The sequence below is a fragment of the Geotrypetes seraphini genome, chromosome 13 (assembly GCF_902459505.1).
Source record: "Geotrypetes seraphini chromosome 13, aGeoSer1.1, whole genome shotgun sequence".
Taxonomy (NCBI): Eukaryota; Metazoa; Chordata; class Amphibia; order Gymnophiona; family Dermophiidae; genus Geotrypetes; species Geotrypetes seraphini.
In genome coordinates, this window is record NC_047096.1 from 60,592,252 (window position 1) to 60,609,705 (window position 17,454).

General features: G+C 43.5%; 2 protein-coding genes across 3 annotated transcripts in view; one reads left to right on the forward strand and one right to left on the reverse strand.

Moving 5' to 3' along the window:
* Positions 1 to 13: 13 nt before the first annotated feature.
* The window catches only part of PLEKHM1 (pleckstrin homology and RUN domain containing M1), a 78,013-nt gene continuing 60,572 nt past the window's right edge, over positions 14 to 17,454 (forward strand). Inside the window, exons 1-2 of one of the 2 annotated variants that reach the window (XM_033918226.1) lie at positions 126 to 171; positions 1,718 to 1,825. The gene's annotated coding sequence lies outside the window, so the exon portion shown is untranslated. Of the gene's footprint in view, positions 172 to 1,717; positions 1,826 to 17,454 lie in introns of both variants that reach the window. The other variant, XM_033918224.1, reaches the window with a different exon arrangement.
* LOC117347123 (E3 SUMO-protein ligase PIAS4-like) lies at positions 7,613 to 8,273 on the reverse strand. Its single transcript, XM_033917554.1, is given in 2 exon segments — positions 7,613 to 7,777; positions 7,779 to 8,273. Coding segments are annotated over 2 exon segments (660 nt in total).

A 17,454-nucleotide genomic window follows, 5' to 3' on the forward strand; every position in this document is an offset into this window, starting at 1 on the left:
GGCCTTCGCTCGCGAGCCTCTCCTACTTCCGCTCGCGCGCCACCGGAAGAAGCGAGAGTCACGCGCGCCGACGCGCTCACCACGCGTCTGGTCACGTGGGCGCTCGCAGGTTCGCGCGGGCGGCGGGAAGGAGACGCGCCCGAGAGGGAGGCTGAGCGCGGCGGGGGTCAGGTAAGCGAGGGGCGGGAGAGGCGGGTAGGAAGGCGGCCGCCTTGTCTTCACGCGGGCTCGGCTGTCGGGGGCCTAGCGCTGGACTGTTCCCGGTGCATGGTGGGACTTGTAGTGCCGGTTACTGCGAAGGCAAGCCGAGAGGGTTGAAGTCAAGGCCGGAAGTAAGAAGGGCGGATGGGGACATCCGGGTTTAACGTCTGTTGGAAAAGCAATGGAAGTAAAACCCGGATGGCCCCATCCGGCCTCCTTTTCCTGGATCCCCAAAACTATAGAGCTGGGATAAAGCTAAGCACGTGGGTGATCGCACCCACTCTGTTGGTCAATATACACAACTGGGCACTGCTATTTATATATATTTAGGAGTCCCAGCCTATTCTCGCTTATTTTCCTAAGGCTACTTCTTTTATTTCCCTCCTATTGTTTTTTTTTTTTACCATAATCGTCCTTCTTTCTATCATTATTATTGTATTTCATTACCCTGCCTTTCCCTTTGTTTTCCTTTTCTGTTTATTTTGTTAGTCGTTAATTTTAAAATGTTTTGTTCAGTGTTCACCTGTTTTTTATAACCCCTGTATTATCTGTAAATTGAAATATTTATTCATCACTTAGATATTTGAGTAAGCGATTAATCAAATACTTAAGAAACTTGAACATAGTTGTGTATATTGACCAACAGAGTGGGTGCTATCATTACTCCTTTTTCTGGAGCCATATGGTAGCCCTGAGTGAGCCTTGTCACCTGATTGCTCGGTGTAGGGTTGCTGACTTCGGCAGATTATCCCAAACTGGTCGAGCAAGTCGATGGCAAAGATGTAGTAGTGCCTTCCTAAGAAAAATCGAGACTTTAAGCGTAGGTCCCAAAGGACTATCGCTCCTAATATCCTCTTTTCGATTAGTGACCGAGCCAGGTTACAAGTGCCTGCCGGCCGTCAGGATAGGCAGAAGTGGGGTCTGGGTGGAAAATCCGGATCCATAAAAGAGTTCCGCAAAGAAATAAAAACATTACTGTTCAAAAAATATATCTCCCATCACTCTAACCACCACCCAATGACCTCCCAATCAACGACTTCGGAAATACCCACCTATATTATCTTTTTATCTGCGATCTAGAATGTACTGTAATTCTTCTACACTACACCCGATTTAACCGATCGAGTTGACATGTATTACCTCTGTAAAATGCATTATCTTCTGTTATATGTATTATCTTCTGTAATAAGTATTATCTTCTGTGAAATTGTAGTATCATAACTCATTACTGTTCCTGTAACTTACTCTTATCCTGAAATGTAACTCTACTGGAATGTCCCAGATATTTTCTATATTGTAATCCGCCTAGGCACAGGCAAGGCACAGGCGGAATAGAAATCCCTAATGTAATGTAATGTAATCTGTGGGATCCGTTTTTCAATCTTTTTCATAATAATGGTTTCATCTGAGTAATGTAAGATCCTTTTCTTCAAACAGCTTCAAGGGTGCTGTCTGAATATTGGATTAGGGGTGGGGTGAGGGCTCAGATATATGAAAAAGCCTCTTTTTTTTTTAGTTGACCAGAAGGTCGCAAGGAGTAGAATGGGATTTGAACCCACAGCTCAGGGTGCTAACCTCTGTGCCACACCCTCTCCAGATAAGTGCCAAAAGCACTGGCTGCCAGGTGCCAAATATTTATATAATTTTCTAGACTGTTCTCCCAGGGGAGCTCAGAACTGTTTGCATGAATTTATTCAGGTACTCAAGCATTTTTCCCTGTCTGTCCCGTCGGGCTCACAAACTATCTAATGTGCCTGGGGCAAAGGGGGATTAAGTGACTTACCCAGGGTCACAAGGAGCAGCGTGGGTTTGAACCCACAACCTCAAGGTAGCTGAGGCTGTAGCTTTAACCACTACGCCACACTCTACCCACTTTAGGGGCACAGGGTTAAGACAGAGCTGCTTATAGAAAATGACAACGGACTTCTGGACAGCTACTTTATTAATGAAACCGAGAGAATTAAGTAGAGGTGTCTTGTACTGGAATTAATTAGTAATGCAAAGACAGTAAGAATGTAGAATAAAAGTCAGTTATCCCTGCAGATCAGATCCCTTTTAGGTCTCCTCAAATTGCTTGATTTACTGTAGTGCAAGCAGGACTTTTGTCCAACAGTAATGAGAGTGAGACTGCACACAAACAGGATTTCTTCCCCCCCCTCCTCTGTCCCAGTCCCCCATGTCATTCTTCTGCCTACTATCATCATGAGGTATTTGTTTTGGCATATTCCATAGAGGCCCTCCCTCCTGCCTTGTCTTTGCAGCTCCTGATCCTTCTAAATTGTTATTTTACCTTTATGAAAAAGAAAGAAAATAGTGACAAACAAAGTTGCAAGAAGGCCCTCTTGTCTCTGTTGTGAGGTCCAGTATGCAACTGATATGCTTTGCCATGGGGTTCAGGGAAGGGGGGAAGGTACCATCAACTTTTTTGTCCAGGGTACCAATCGCATAAAAGTCATCCCAGTATCACCCTATGAGTATGTTAGTTCTACTTCATTTTATTTAGAACTTAAAAAGTCATAGCATAGCAGTGTACAGATACACCAGAATAAAATCAGGACTGATTAAGTCCATGCTTTGTGACAGGAAGGCTTTCTGGTCACCTTAGGACTGACCAGAGCTGTAGAGTCGGTAGATAAATCCTTTGACTCCGACTCCTCAGTTTCTGATACCCCCGACTCCAACTCCAGGTAGCCAAAATTGTCTCCGACTCTGACTCCACAGCCCTGGGACTGACTGTCACAAAGAAATTGGACAGCAACCAAATTTGAATCCTCCTGTCCCCAAACACTTTTGACCTTCAGTAGGACAACCTGGTCTCTGCTGTTACATATGCATACTCACTTCTTCCCTCTTTCCCTGTGCATCAAAGCTGGTATGTGGTAGGGAACAGCGTAAAGTGGGAAAAAGAAGAGTGGCAGCAGTGAAAACACACAAGGCCATTTTTGTCATTGCAGCTTGCTGTCCTGTGTAATAGGTACCACTGGCCTCATCGGGAAATGTTCTACTCTGAAGTGGTTCATATGTTGTGGTGGGAGCAGGTGAGAAGTGCCTGAGCAGAGCTGCCAGTCTTTACTCTGCTAAGATCTCTGGTTTCACTGCAAAAATGTGGTATAATCATATACAGTAGTACATTCACTGGAGATAAAGTTGCTTGTAGTTCTCAAGAACTGGATTTCCAGACTCTGTTTGGTCTTGACTCTTTTATTATCTTTCGGTTGCACTTTTAGTATGTATGTATCATAGATCACCCCCACCGCTGTCCCCATTTCAGCGGGTATACCTTATGGCTCTTTTGTGGGACCTGTTCTGTTTTCTTTTTATATACAGACAGACTTGCACAGTCTGTGTCTGTATATGGCCTTTTGGTTGAGGATGGGCTAGGGAGGGTGCAGATGGACTGGAGTGAGCTTTGACGGAGACTTCATAGTTGGAACCCAAGCATAGTACCAGGTAGAACTTTGGATTCTTGTCCAGAAATAGCTAAGAAGAAAAAAAAAAATTAAATCAGGTTGGGCAGACTGGATGGACCATTTGGGTCTTTATCTGCTGTCATCTACTATGTTACTATTTATTTTCTTTGTGCTCTGATTTCACCTTTATGTTAATAACAATGAGTTATACCCTTTGATCTCAATCTAGATATGCAAGCTGGAGTTGCTAAAATTGGGTTTGCGTTTTGACACTCCTGCTCTAAAGAAACAATCACATAAAGGTCCGAAATCTAAAACATAGGCTAAGTCTCGGGCCAGATTTTTTATTAAGAAACTTACCCCCTCTTCTATGAAACTGCATTAGCAGTTTCTAGCACAGGGAGCCGCGCTGAATGGCCCGCGCTGCTCCTGACTCTCATAGAGTTTTTTCTCTCTTTTTTCTGTCACACACTCTGTCTCGAGAGATCCAGGTGTCTCTCCCACCCCTTCTACTGCCACATCCTCTTTGACAAATTTCTCTGACCCCACTTCAACCTTGATGTTCTTCCAAAACACTTCCAGATAAACTTGACTAAGCTTAACATGCCAATGTAATTTTGAAAGTTCTCTAATGTCGCTGTCTGTATACAGTCTCTTCCCCTATAAATCGCTTTGAACTACCATTTGTAGTATGGTGGTATATAAAAATAAAGTTATTATTATTATACCTTTCTATACTATAGTCCAAGCATCTGGTTCCTAATGTCAGTTTGCTTGCCTGACATTGCTGCCTGGAGTCTGAAAATATTCGCACTGATTGCCCTGGCACTATCCAGACAGTGAGGAGGAGGGAGTTGGATTCATTATTTAGGCACTGTATATATTCAGTGTTGGCACCCAGATAGCTAATTGGGTATGCTGAACCACATATATAATACAGTCCTAACTATAATTTCTAGATTCATTTATTTATTTTTAGTATTTATATACCACTTATTCAGATACTCAAGCATTTTTCCCTGTCTGTCCTGGCATGCTCACAATCTATCTAATGTACCTGGGGCAATGGGGGATTAAGTGACTTGCCCAGGGTCACAAGGAGTAGCATGGGATTTGAACCCACAACCTCTGTGCCACACACTCCCCAGATAAGTGCCAAAAGCACTGACTGCCAGGGGCCAAATATTGAGGGGCACAGGGCTAAGACACAGCTGCTTATAGAAAATGACAACGGACTTCTGGGCAGCCACTTTATTAATGAAACCAAGAGGTGTCTTGTACCGGAATTAAATAGTAATGCAAAGACAATAAGAACGTAGAATAAAAGTAAGTTGCCCCCGCAGATCAAACCCCTTGAAGGTCTCCTCAATTTTAGAAAAGCATCTGACTTCTTGCCCATGACAAATCAGTGCTGTAACACAAAAATGCTTTCATAAGTTACAACTAATCCGTTCTATCTCCTCTTTTCTCGACCCCCTTCAATCAACATACTAATTCATTCACTCGCCATCTTGACCCTAGACTACTGTAATGCCCTCTACCAAGGAATAACCCAGAAAGAAACGCCTACAACTAATACAAAACACTGCTATTAAGCTTCTCTACTACGCAAAAAAAATGTGATCATGTTACTCTTATTTTCCGCAAAACTCATTGGCTGCCCATCACTCACCATTCTACCTATAAAATATTACTTCTTGCTTTCAAAACAAAAAACACGCATCAACCAGCCTTCATTGATAAACTTTTAATTCCTTATGCATCTTATGGAACTCTCCGATGTAGTAATCAAAACCTGCTCACTATTCCTCCAATAAGAGAATTGAGCGCTCCATTTGGTTCCTTGACGCAGGATCGAAATGGGCCCCGTCGGAATCATTTGATCAAGCTATGTGTTTGCTTGTGACAGTTCAAAGTATAAGAACTTTTTCTATGCTAGTTTGCAGCAAAGAATTTTGTTTTTCTTATCAACAGCAGCAGATGAATCCAGCGACCAATGGGATAGCACACAGCAGATAGATGCTGGTAGATACCTGCTAGTAGATGTGTGCTATCCTATTGGTCTCTGGACTCATCTGCTGCATCTAAAGGAAAGAAAATTAACAGGTAAGAACATAATTTTTCTTTCCACTGGAATTTAGAATATGCAATGACTGGGTGGTGAGGCAATTTTCTCTTGGGGCTTCGGCTCCATGTTGTTGCCTTCGTGTCTCTGAGCATATTTTTGAATTCTAAGTGTGTGTTCTAGAAGTATTAATTTCACTATTGCACCTATTTTTTCCTTCTGTCTGCTTAGAACCAGGAATGGAGAGCTGTTTATTTATTATTGTTGTTGCCCAACTTTGGGTGATTAACTTAAGGTTATTTACTGGTCTTCTCCTTGGTTTAATGGTATTCTTTCTGTAACAGAGCACAAGCTTCTGCTGGGCCTGTCGAGCTCAGCAGAGACTTAATGGGCCACTGGGGAGAGAATGATATCCCTGCCCTGTGCTACTTCTGAATTGTACCCTAAAACACTCTGCATTCCTTCCACATTCTTTCTTTTGTGTTTGCTCATCCACGTAGCATGCTGACTCCAGAGTCAAGTGATCCTTGTGTTCCTAAATGCGCTCTCATTTCCCACAGGGGCTTCCTCTTTCACACTGTGATGGATCTTCAACAGCAAAAGCTATTCATGTGAGGATAGTAACCCCAGGTCACATCTGTGGCTTAGGCCCAAAAATACTTCTGTACAGTAGAATGCACTCAGCCTTTTCATCTCAGGAGCTGCTTAAGTGGGGAGCTGGGTTTAGGACCACATTCAGCTTATAAAGCATCTGCAGAGTTTGATTCTCTAATGTTACATACGAGAGCAGTCTTCTTCTGTGTTCTGCCACGAACACTTGATATCATTATCAAGTCGCTAGGCCTTGAACACAAGTCGATGGCATCTAATAACAACCACTTCTATTACCGTGTTTCCCCGAAAATAAGACAGTGACTTATATTAATTTTGGGCCCAAGAAACACATTAGGACTTATTTTTGGGGAATGTCATTTTTTTTTTTTCATGTACAATAATCATCTCTCTCTTCTTCTCCTCCACCCCCAGTTCTTCCTCCTTCCTTTCTCCCCCCCCCCCCCATGCAGCATATTTCCTTCCCTCTCACCCATCCCCTTGTTCAGCATCTTTCTATCCCTCCCTTGCATCCCCCTGTACAGCAGAACCCCAGCAATCCTCCAAAAACAGCAGCGGCGGCAGCGCTTTGAACAGGTTGCTTTGCGGTCTTCCCTGCCAGGGTCAGGCCTTCTCTCTGCAGCATCTTCCTGTCCTTCCCTACCATTCTCCTGTGCATCAGAACCCCACTGACCCTCCCACCATGAGACTGACATACCTCCGCTCTGAGGCCTCTAAAAACAGCAGCTGCAGCTGGGGCCTTCCCTCTGCCACATCACTGATCACTGAATTGACAAGTCCAATTTTTTCGCCGAATCGGGCAGCACTAGTTTCAAGGATGGATTTGGGGCCATGGGGGGGGGGTTCTTCAGGGATTGATCTTAACTAGGGCTTATTTTTGGGATAGGTCTTATTTTCAGGGAAACACGGTATTACTATTTCGATAGCGCTGAAAAGCGTACGCAGTGCTGTAATTCTCTTGACTCTTTGAGAAACCTTCCTGGTTCCAATTTGGTTTTCCTCTTAAGAGAAACACTCCCACACAACTGAAAACCCAGTTTTCCAGCTGGTTCTGGAGCATAAGAACAGTTCAGAAGCAGCATGGTCAGACAGTCTGATAGAGAAAGAGAAATGCTAAAGAGCTTATGCTATATGCATGAGTGAGATTTGCATATAATGGAAGTGGTGAATATGCAAATCTCGCTCATGCATATTCATTAGGGATACCCTGAACCCCCCAACTGGCTGATGGTCTCACAGGACAAGGTTTTGAAACACTGTTTTAGGTGAAGCCCTTCTTGGAGTGAGGGAACTGCCCTGAGGAAGTTCACTGGCGAGCGTAACATTAGGTGATTTCTTTTGGTGAGGGTATAGAACCAATCACTAAGATGGGACACTGAGGGCTACAGCTCCTCTCCTTCTCGATTTTGATAGGACACGAAGATCCATCTACTAAAAATTCAATCTTGTCTGCTTCTTGGCACTCCATTAGGATCTTGGACAGGAGTCCCATCAATTATCAGTTGATCATAAGCTGCTGGTTTATCACAGACTGGACACATCCAAGTTGGCTTTTTCTCATTCATCTGTAAATAGAAGACGGCATCAAAGCACTCTGGGTGTGCACATGTTTCTGCCTGGCATGGTACTGCCAACCGCATTTTAACTAGCGGGCATGTAAGAGAGACACTGACTCCAGTAGTAGCAATCTCACTGTCTGGATCTAAGCGTAACTTCTCTTTGACCAGCGTCTTGCAAAGTTCTGGATGCTTCACCCCAATGGTTTTCAATCGTTGAAGCAGCTCTGCAGAAGTCAGCTGTCGCACCAGGTACAGGCCCGCAGAATAACTCTTTCCATAGTTACCCCATATGACAGTGATGCGGTTTGTGGCGGAGGACAGGTACATGAGGTTTGTGAGGTTAATGGGACGACATGGCCTTTGTGGCTCCACCCCAGGCTTGTTGGATGGATAGTAACCCTTCACTTCCAGCAGCTCTGCTGCCATGTTGGCCTCCAGCATCCTGCAGCCGCCGAGCCACGTGACGATCCCCAGAGGCCAGCGACCAATCACCGGCCACCCTTGTCCTCAGAAGAAGGGAGAGATGATTGTTGTACAGTTAAGTATCCTCCTTGGAAGGAACTTCAGACCTCAAAAGCATGTAAAGGGAGCGACTGCTTTGATTTAAAGATATTTTAAAGACATTTTGGTTCTGTAGCCTACGGTAACCAGTGACGCTTTTGCAGGAACAGTGTGAAACGGTCCCACCGTTTACAATTGTCAGCTGTGCTGCCGCATTTTAAATTGATGCTAGTGCAGATCCTCTGTGGTCAGACCAGTGCACAAGGGTTCATTATGTAGACCTGCTGTGATTAGACTTGCTTGCTTGATGCACAGAGATTGCATAGTTGGCCACAGCTGAAATAATCCATAATTATATCACAGTCTCCTGCTGCTGGCTGCTCTAGTGCCACTCCTGTATTAATTTAGCCTTACTACTACTATTATTTCTAGGGTTCTACCAGTCAGTCCCTGCTCAAAAGAGCTTACAGTCTACACAGACAAACAGGAAACCAGGTTTGGAGATACAGTTAAGGGGGTACAGTTAATCTGCTGGCTGGATTAGCTATACGAATTATTTGGGACAGAAAGGCACTTGCTGCAGTAGGAGCAGGTTGGATATGGCAGGACCAGGCCATCAGAGGGATTAATGTACCTTTAATGGAATCTTCAATAAAATTGTTCAGACAAAACAATAAAATCTTCATTCAAAACGTGCAGGAACAAGTTGAATAGTTGCTGAAAACATCCTATGATACTTGATGGTTTCAGTTAACATGAACGTGGTCCGAAAAGAAGTACTGGAAAAAGACTAGGGCTCATTAGAGCAGGGGTCTCAAAGTCCCTCCTTGAGGGCCGCAATCCAGTCGGGTTTTCAGGATTTCCTCAATGAATATGCATGAGATCTATGTGCAGGCACTGCTTTCAATGCATATTCATTAGGGAAATCCTGAAAACCCGACTGGATTGCGGCCCTCAAGGAGGGACTTTGATATCCCTGCATTAGAGCTATCCCTTGAAGTTTCTATTCCTAAATTGAACCACAGTGACAAATACTACTATTTATCACTTATATAGTGCTGAAAGGCCTATGCAGCGTTGTACATTTTGACATTTAATAGATGGTCCCTGCTTGGAAGAGCTTACAATCTAACTTGGACATGGCCTATAAGGTTGGGGATGCAGAACCCAAGGTTAGAGGTGTTAGGAGGTGGGCTTTTAACCTGGACTTGAGCACTGCCAGAGAAGGAGCCCACCGTAGGGATTCGAGCAGCTTGTTCTAGGCATATGGCACAGGGGGCGTGGGAGCATCAGGGATGTTCCAAAAAATTGTGTGTAGTTATCGAATATCAGGTAAGCACATCTAATTTGAGTGCCAGCATCTATACGGGTTTTAGCAGGCATATGTCTGACACCCAAAATTGGATGTAGGAATCGTCACTAGACCAATTTTTTTATGGTGCCCGTTTTTGAGTTTCTGATCTTGATTTGTATATGAATAGTTTTTGTATCAAAAAATGCTTAAGGGAAAAGAACAGGATAGGGGCAAAAATCTAATTTTTTGAGTCCTAAAAGACAGCTCAAGAAAGAAGTATGACCACAAAATAAGTGAGATCTAACAGACGGAAAACAGTCTCAAGATCCTATCTGTGTCATAAGCAGTGACAAAGAGGAAGGGAGCCATGAGGAGCACACATGATTTAGTCGAGAGGACACAAGAAGCAGAAGAAAGAGGGGCTGAAAGAGATGGGAGTGCCATTTTGTGGGATTGGGTAAAGAGGGGCTGAGAGGAAGGTGCGAGGATAAATAGTTTATGATGGAGGGAAGAGATATGAAGGTGACAAAGCTGAGAAATGGGGTGAGGGGGGTGACACTAGAAGAAAGGTAGATGAGAGAAGGTGGAAAGACAGGCTATCAATGAAAGAAATAAGAAGACTAGAAAAGAATTCATACAAGACAAAGAACATGAAGGCGGAGAAAACCAAGAAAAAGCAGAGACAGAGGATAAAGATAAACCAGACATAAAAGTAAAGATTTCTGTCTAGTTGGGCTGGGTCAAGGGTGGGAATTAATTGAGATTTTGCTATTCGCATTCAGCCCTCTGGTCACCAGGATATACAAGTTATTTTACTGAAGGGACCATGGTGCTGAAAATGAAAAACTCTGTGGAATTGGTGATGTTCAAGATGTAGGCTTTATTTGAAAGTGTACAATTGGATAATCCACATAAAATATATCTAGGACCTAAACCATTGTGAGACATGGACCCAACACAGGTCAATCTTTGGTTTGTTCTCCTCTCCTTGTCTCTTTCAGTTTGACAGTGAACAACAGAATCCTCTCTACTACAAAACTTGCTCAGACCATGGCATCATATACTACCATAACTCCCTCTGCTCCCCCTTGTCCCTTCAGTAAAATAACTTGTATATCCTGGTGACCAGAGGGCTGAATGCGAATAGCAAAATCTCAGTTAATTCCCACCCTTGACCCAGCCCAACTAGACAGAAATCTTTACTTTTATGTCTGGTTTATCTTTATCCTCTGTCTCTGTTTTTACTTGGTTTTCTCCGCCTTCATGTTCTTTGTCTTGTATGAATTCTTTTCTAGTCTTCTTATTTCTTTCATTGATAGCCTGTCTTTCCACCTTCTCTCATCTACCTTTCTTCTAGTGTCACCCCCCTCACCCCATTTCTCAGCTTTGTCACCTTCATATCTCTTCCCTCCATCATAAACTATTTATCCTCGCACCTTCCTCTCAGCCCCTCTTTACCCAATCCCACAAAATGGCACTCCCATCTCTTTCAGCCCCTCTTTCTTCTGCTTCTTGTGTCCTTTTTCACAGAAATAAAATGGTCATCCTTACTGAGAATGAGTGGAATGGATAGGCCGGGCTATACTGGGAGGGATATCAGTGTGGTGTGGATCAGGGTTTCTCAACTAGGTCCTGAAGTACTCCCTTGCCAGTCAGGTTTTCAGGATCTCCACATTGAATTTGCATAAACTTGATCTGCATACACTGCCTCCATTATACACAAATGTCTTTCATGCATATTCATTGTGGATATCTTGAAGACCAGACTGGCAAGGGGGACTCCAGGACCGAGGTGAGAAATACTGGTGTAGATAGGCTGTGGAAGGGAGGAGGAAGGAAGAGATACTGTTGGGAAAATTGAGTGCTTTCTTAGCTCTTCTTTTAGCCACCAGTCCTTCCAGTGTGTGCATCTAAATATGGCCAGATCAGTGGCCCATGACACTGCCGTGCGCTGTTTTCCTTTTTACAGACATGGTAATGTGTGCTAAATTGAGCACCCCCCTATCATTTTCAAAAGCTGGAAGACTGGGCTCAAGGAGATCTACCCACTTTCCTACCAGGAGTGAAACTATTGGTCCCAGATATATTTTTAACTCCAGCTGTGACAGCTATCCATAGATTCCTGCATCGCCAACAGGGCTGTGGAGTCAGTAGATAAATCCTTCGACTCCGACTCCTCAGTTTCTGATACCCACAACTTCGACTCCAGGTACCCAAAATGTCTCCGACTCCTCAACTCTGACTCCACAGCCCTGATCACCAGCGCAGGAATTTTGTCCTTTCCTCTTCCCTGTAATGAGTAAAGAGTCATTCATTCATCAAGCACAAGAGAACTCTTTCAGGCTGCAACATACCCATATCAAACAACATCCAAAAACTCTTTCTGTTGAGCTCCAAAGGCCAGTTGCGCCCCTTTGGCCATGCTCCTTCAGTCATTTGGCCACAGCTAAGTACCTCAAGGGGGGGGGGTGACTTAAAAAAAAAACCCATGAAGAAGTAGATTGCCACTTCCAGTTTGCACACAGAGAAGGCATCCCAAGAGGGAGGGAGGGTTTGATAATGAATTCTTCCAGCAGTCTTCCTACTACAGTATATCCTTCTGGTATTTAATGCAGCCTTCAGACAGATCTCTCCCATGTCTCCAAACTTAAACTCTGTTGATGTGAGGTCAAGTCCTTGTGAAAGCTCTGAGTCCATGCTAGGAGCATGAAATTCATTGACTGCTATGCTAATGGAGCGCAAGTTCCACAGGTGACTCAGGCATGCAGGCACTATGAGGCAGCCAAAATATTTGTGGAATCTAAGTTTCAAGTTTCAGTTTATTTTTTTTTAGATATTACAAATCATATAAAAATAAGTCTAAGGTGCGGTTAACAAAATTTAAAAAGGGATGAACACATTGACACAAGGTCAAAAAGAATAAATCATACAGATTTCTATAAACAAGAGGAGAGCATAAAAGAAGTTTCAAGTTTATTATAATATTAGATTAATCGCCTATTCCGAGTTCTAAGCGATGTACAAATCGATACAAATTACAGAGTTAAGGGAAACAAACATAACTAACAGAGGGACTAAAACTACTAAACATAATGAAAACCAACTTATACAAACATAATAAAACACAAGGAAAGACTAGGAAAGAAATACAATCTGATTAATATAAAGAAAAACAATTAAGGTTAAGAACAATAGGAAAGGGAAGGAGAAAACTCTCAAAAAATATAAAGATAAAATGAAAGTCATAAGCAATTCATTTAATCATTGAATACATCTTTAAAAAGAAAACCCTTGAGCTTGCTCTTGAATTGCTCCAAATTCTTTTCCTCTCTTAAATAAATTGGAATAGCAAAACAGAGCACACTATTAGCAGATATTCTCCTAATTGTAATTAACCCCATTTCCTTTTACAAAGCTGCGTTAGGCTTTTTTATCGCCAGCCACGTTGGTATTAGCTCCAACGCTCATATGGATTCCACAAGCATCAGAGCTTATACTGCTGTAGCCGGCGATTAAAAAAGCCTAACACAGCTTCGGAAAAGGAGAGGTGGGTGGAGGGGATATGCTAACATGTAAAGGGTAAATGGTTGTTCATGTACGTTGGACCTACCTGGAGTATTTCAGAGGATCTTCTTTTTTTCTGTTTTCCTATAATGACTGCCTTTGATCCCCTGTTTAGGTGTAGTTGATGGATAATTGCAGCTATTCCATAAGTAAAATACCGTGGGAATTTTCCAGGTCCCGACCCTGGCGTCTGAATTCCCCTCTCCGGGTCCTTTCTAAAACAGGGCTCCACATGTATAGATACACTGGAAAACGGAGCTTTTTAGTCTTTAGATAGCTGAATGACTTAACAGTTACAGTGCTATCATTCTGGCAATATCATGGAATAAAAACATTGGTGTGAGCGAGACTACATTAGAGGAAAAAAAGTCAATTTTCTTGAAGTACATTGAGGAAATTGCTGTAATCTGATAGAAAGAAGCGGGCGGACTGCGTTGGGAGTTTAAGGAAGTTACATTTTCTCTGTGACGTAAGAAAGACAGATGAGCATATGCTGGTTATGACAACATAATCTGGGCAGGACTTCCCTTTGTGTGAGAGAGAGATAAACACCAGACTGTAACACATCCTGTCACTCGGAGTGCTTTCTGCCCTCTGTCACAACATCACATGCTAACTGTCATGGAAGAAGGAGGCAGGTGAACTGGCTGGACTTCCAGTTATCATCAGTGTATGTATTTGCCTTTGCAAGGAATTGAGATGATTTGAAGGAGTGGAATATTGGTTGTTGATTAGAGCAGTAGAAATGTTTGTGCTGGCTGGTTTAGGATTAGCAAAACTGAAGGAGGGTATGTGCCATTTTCATGCAGTCTGTAGGTGAAGGTTTCAAGAAAACCAGTGGTGTCTTACTTTAAGGAGAATATCTGGTTAATAGAATGCTCTGTTTTCATGTATTGTATTCCTGAGGGCCTAAATCGGTAGGTGCCTAGCAGTGGCGTAGCGAGGGAGAGAGGCGCCCCCATCCCCGCACCTTCCCCCATCCCGCCTGCCGCGCGTTGAAGTTGCTCGCGGCAGTCAACAACATGCTCCTCGTGACCCCGTCAGCTCTCCCTCCGACGTCAGTCACTTCCTATGCGTGGCACCCGGCAGTGACGTCGGCGGGAGTCGCAAAGAGCACGTTGACTGCCGCAAACAACAGCTTCAGCTAACGTTATGGAGGAAGAGAAGGAGGGGGGCGTGCGTGTGGCACGAGGAGAAAAGGGAAGAGGCAGGGGGCAGAGAGGAGGAGGAGTGCCAACGTCCCCCCCACCAACATGGCGCCCAGGGTGGACTACCCCTCCGCCCCCTCCTACTACGCCACCGGTGCCTAGGGAAAAGGGCATCTACTGCTTGGCATTTAAAGTTAGGCACCATATGCCACTTGGTATCGAACTCAAATTAGATCCCAGTAGGCGTTAAAAACGTCGGTGCCAGTATATTAGGCCAGGCTTTTCTTGGCCTACAACACTGAACTCGATCCATGCCCAAAGTTTTCAGGTAGGCGCCTTGCTGTAGACGCCTATACGGTGCCTAGTGAAAACTGGCTCCTTGTGACCCTGGGCAAGTCACTTACATAGCAACATAGTAAATGGCGGCTGTTTTTTTCCTTTGACACGAAAAACCTGGAAACTCGCTGGACTAAGGCCCTTGTTTACAAAGGTGCGCTAAGCGTTTTAGCGTGCACTAAATCAACACGTGTGCTAACCGCTAACACGTCCATAGGATAACATGTTAGCGTTTAGCGCGTGATTAGCGCATGCTAATATTACATTACATTGGTGATTTCTATTCCGCCATTACCTTGCGGTTCAAGGCGGATTACATCCAAACTAAAACAAGAATTACATTTCAACTTTGAAGTAATATTTACTGCATGCTAAGAAGCATAGTGCTTTTGTCAATACAAATTTATTATATCAGACTCCAGGCTTTAGACCTCTTTAGAAATCAAAAGATAAAACATTCACTGAAAAGGTCTTCAAATGTTTATATATATTTTTTCAAAACCCACAGACCTCAGAAGAACCGTACTGTATGTCTAGTTTCTTCAAAAGTTTCTTCAATTAGTCTGTATGCCTTTTGAAGAAACTAGACATACAGTACGGTTCTTCTGAGGTCTGTGGGTTTTGAAAAAATATATATAAACATTTGAAGACCTTTTCAGTGAATGTTTTATCTTAAGAAGCATAGTGTACATTAGTAAAAAAAGGGGGTAAATGTATAGCCCTTGATGAAGGGAAGGGGTAAAACACGGACCTGACGGACCTTGCGGATCTAAAACCGCACATTCTTAAAAATCTGATGTCTGTGCCACTTGTAGTTAATTTCTGGCTCTGACAGACCTCGGTGACAATTTAGCGCTGACGGATCCGTCTCAGCATAGGGAGGGAAAAGTATTAGGATCCGTCAGCGCTAAAATGTCTTCGAGGTCTGTCAGAGCCGCGGACCTGAGATTTTTAAATTTACTGGGGCTGCAGGAAACCGGTTTAAAGGATTCATTTTAGAGCCGCTCCAGCACTAGTCTCTGGCTCTGACAGACCTCTGACATTTTAGCGCTGACGGATCCTAATACTTTTCCCTCCCTATGCTGAGATGGATCCGTCAGCGCTAAATTGTCACCGAGGTCTGTCAGAGCCAGAAACTAACTACAAGTGGCACGGACCTCAGATTTTTAAGGACGTGCGGTTTTAGATCCGTCAGGTCCGCGTTATACCCCTTCCCCTCGATGAAGACTACCTTGCTTAATTTGCTTTTTTTACCAAACTTTTCAAACCAGCCTGATACGTTGTATTGTACTTTGCATGCAGGTTCAATAAAGCCCTCTACAAATTAAAAAAACAAAACCCTGCTATATGTATCCCTGAGCACTAGGAAGGATGTTATGCTCTCAATAAACTGTTTGAGCCCTGGATTATTTGTTGTGTTGACTGCTGAATCAGCCTGAGAGTGTCTGTGTACTATCTATAGCAGTTGTTGATCTGACCCTGGAAGGTTTGTGCTTGTGACTCGCTTGGAACTCAGTCACCCATCTCTCCTAGCAGATGACCTGTGCTGCTGAGGGCCCTTTGACCTGATAGTGACCAAAGAGCACTAAATTGTTGTTTTGGTTTTTTTATAGTGCTCTCCAACACTATGGGCCTCTTCTATCAAACTGCGCTGGCAGTTTTTAGCGCAGAGAGCCGCGCTGAATGACCCGCGCTGCTCCCAGCGCTCATAAGAACTCTAGGAGTGTCGGGAGCAGCGCAGGCCATTCAGCGCGGCTCACCTCGCTGCAAACTGCTAGCGCAGTTTGATAGAAGAAGCCCTATGTGATGTCACCTTTCACGAACACTTAAAAATAATTTCCACAGCAAATGTAAATGGCTGAAAAATAACTCCTTGGGCTCTTCTTGTTCTTGAGTTACAACCCAATGGAAGTTAGAAGAATTATATAAGAGGTCAAGAATGTCTATCGGAGAAGGGGGGGAATCAAAATATCGCGCTAAAAATTAAAGAGAATGGAATGACACTTGCACTTAGGAAAAATTGGTAAAAAGGCACATTGAGTTAAGAAAATGGGCAAAATTGTACCAGGGATTCCACACAAATAAGCTCTCCAGCTCCAGAAAATGTTTTAGATCATTTAATACAATTTTGTACAAATCTAAGCCGCTTTGGTAATTAAAGCGGGATACCAAGACTAAATAAACTTGAAAACTTAATTCTAAAAGCTACAATTTTGACATCGTTCCATTTTAAATGAACACATTTCTTGAATAAAGCACTGGGAGGATGCATATTTTACAGTTTTTGCTTTGTATAAACAGAAGTAACATAAGAACATAAGCAATGCCTCCGCTGGGTCAGACCTGAGGTCCATCGTGCCCAGCAGCCCGCTCACACGGCGGCCCAACGGTCCAGGACCTGTGCAGTAATTCTCTATCTATACCCCTCTATCCCCTTTTCCAGCAGGAAATTGTCCAATCCTTTCTTGAACCCCAGTACCGTACTCTGCCCTATTACGCCCTCTGGAAGCGCATTCCAGGTGTCCACCACACGTTGGGTAAAGAAGAAGTGCAATGGGTTTTATTTTTTTGTTTCTTTACTTATATGATCTGGGAATATGTTTGGTTGGTTGTTGTTGTTTTTTTTTTAAGGTGGGGAACCACCTGACTGGCATTCTGAGTAAGAGGCCTCAAAGAATTCCATGAACCATGCTTTTCATGCTTTCCGTACTCGTTGGCTTATGAGTCAGACTGAGTGAGCAGTACTGCATATCGCGTGTGACTG